General features: G+C 34.0%; 1 protein-coding gene across 1 annotated transcript; it reads left to right on the forward strand.

Annotated features, from left to right (window-relative positions):
* LOC107846710 (NAC domain-containing protein 53-like) lies at positions 1-627 on the forward strand. The gene has a single exon (XM_016691016.1). The coding sequence runs from the start codon at positions 1-3 to the stop codon at positions 625-627; it is 627 nt and encodes a 208-aa protein (XP_016546502.1).
* The last annotated feature ends 707 nt before the right edge of the window (positions 628-1,334 follow it).

Here is a 1,334-nt window from a genome sequence, read left to right on the forward strand (position 1 = left end):
ATGGGGTATAGATTTCACCCAACGAACAAAGAGCTACTGAAATATCTGTTAGGGTTTGCGATAAACAAGCCATTTCCACAACAATATCAATTCATGCAGCTTGTAAATCTCTACGCAGACAAGGAGCCATGGGAGCTTTTTGACGGCACCAAGAACAACACTGGTTACTTCATCACTCAACACAATAAAGAGAAGGAGCAGCATGTAAGAGTTAAACGTACAGTGGGGATCAATGGAACATGGAAGCTACAAGGCAAAGTGAATAAGGTGTTTGACGATCAAGGGAAACTCATGGGGTACGTCAAGAATTTGAAGTACAAACCCCATCCCCACCATAAAAAATCTTCAGACAACCCTAACGGGGAATGGTTGATGACCGAATATTTATTGTATGATCGTTATGTGGATCCTCAGAAAATTAAGAACAAGGGTTTTGTAGTGTGTAAGATCAAGAAGAAGGAAGAAAAACACGGCGATAACAAACAAGGAGTTAATAACGATGAGGACGCTGATGAGTATATTGATTCAGTTCTACAAGATGAAGAAGACATTAGTATTATTAATGAGAATAATGAATATCTAGAGGGAGATGAAGTAGAGGAGCATATACTTGCTATATTAGGTTAGTTTTAGGTTTCGAAACTGTCGCTATATTAGGAGCATATACTTGCTATATTAGGAAACTTTTGTGTAAGGGTTAGGTTTAATTTTATTGTTTGGATATCCCTATTGTCATATTGTTTTGTTGTAATTTATAGGTGGTAGATGAATGTCGGTCAACTTTGAAATTTTTTGTGTAAAGGTTGATATCTCAATTATCGTTTTATTTGATTGTAGTTTGTGATCAATTACTACCTATTATTTTTATCATTATCGGTTGGTTCCAAATAGTTTGTATAAATTCACTGTCATGTAACAAAATGGATTCTTGAAGTTTGTAATATCTTGAAGCTTAGGATTCGGCTGCAAAGACCCTTGTACAGTTTTCATGTATGTGATTTTGCATATGTTGCTGTTGATCCAGCACTTTCTCCTCTTCTTCGTTGGTTAAGAACATCAAGACATATGATATGTACTCTATTCTATCCTAATTTGCTTAATCAAATAATTAACGTTCAAGATTTAAAAAATCTATTAGTTAATTTATAATTTAGAGAATGATCAATATTAATATCATCGTGCTCACGGCATTATCACGATTCATCAAGTTTTAAATTTCTTGGTACTTGGTAAATAATCAAATATTCATAATTGATTATTACTTGCAACACTATGATACTTCCGTTGAAAAACAACTCAACACCCTTCTTCTAGGTACTTCTATTTTTTTTTCT

Source organism: Capsicum annuum, chromosome 11 (assembly GCF_002878395.1).
Source record: "Capsicum annuum cultivar UCD-10X-F1 chromosome 11, UCD10Xv1.1, whole genome shotgun sequence".
Lineage (NCBI taxonomy): Eukaryota > Viridiplantae > Streptophyta > Magnoliopsida > Solanales > Solanaceae > Capsicum > Capsicum annuum.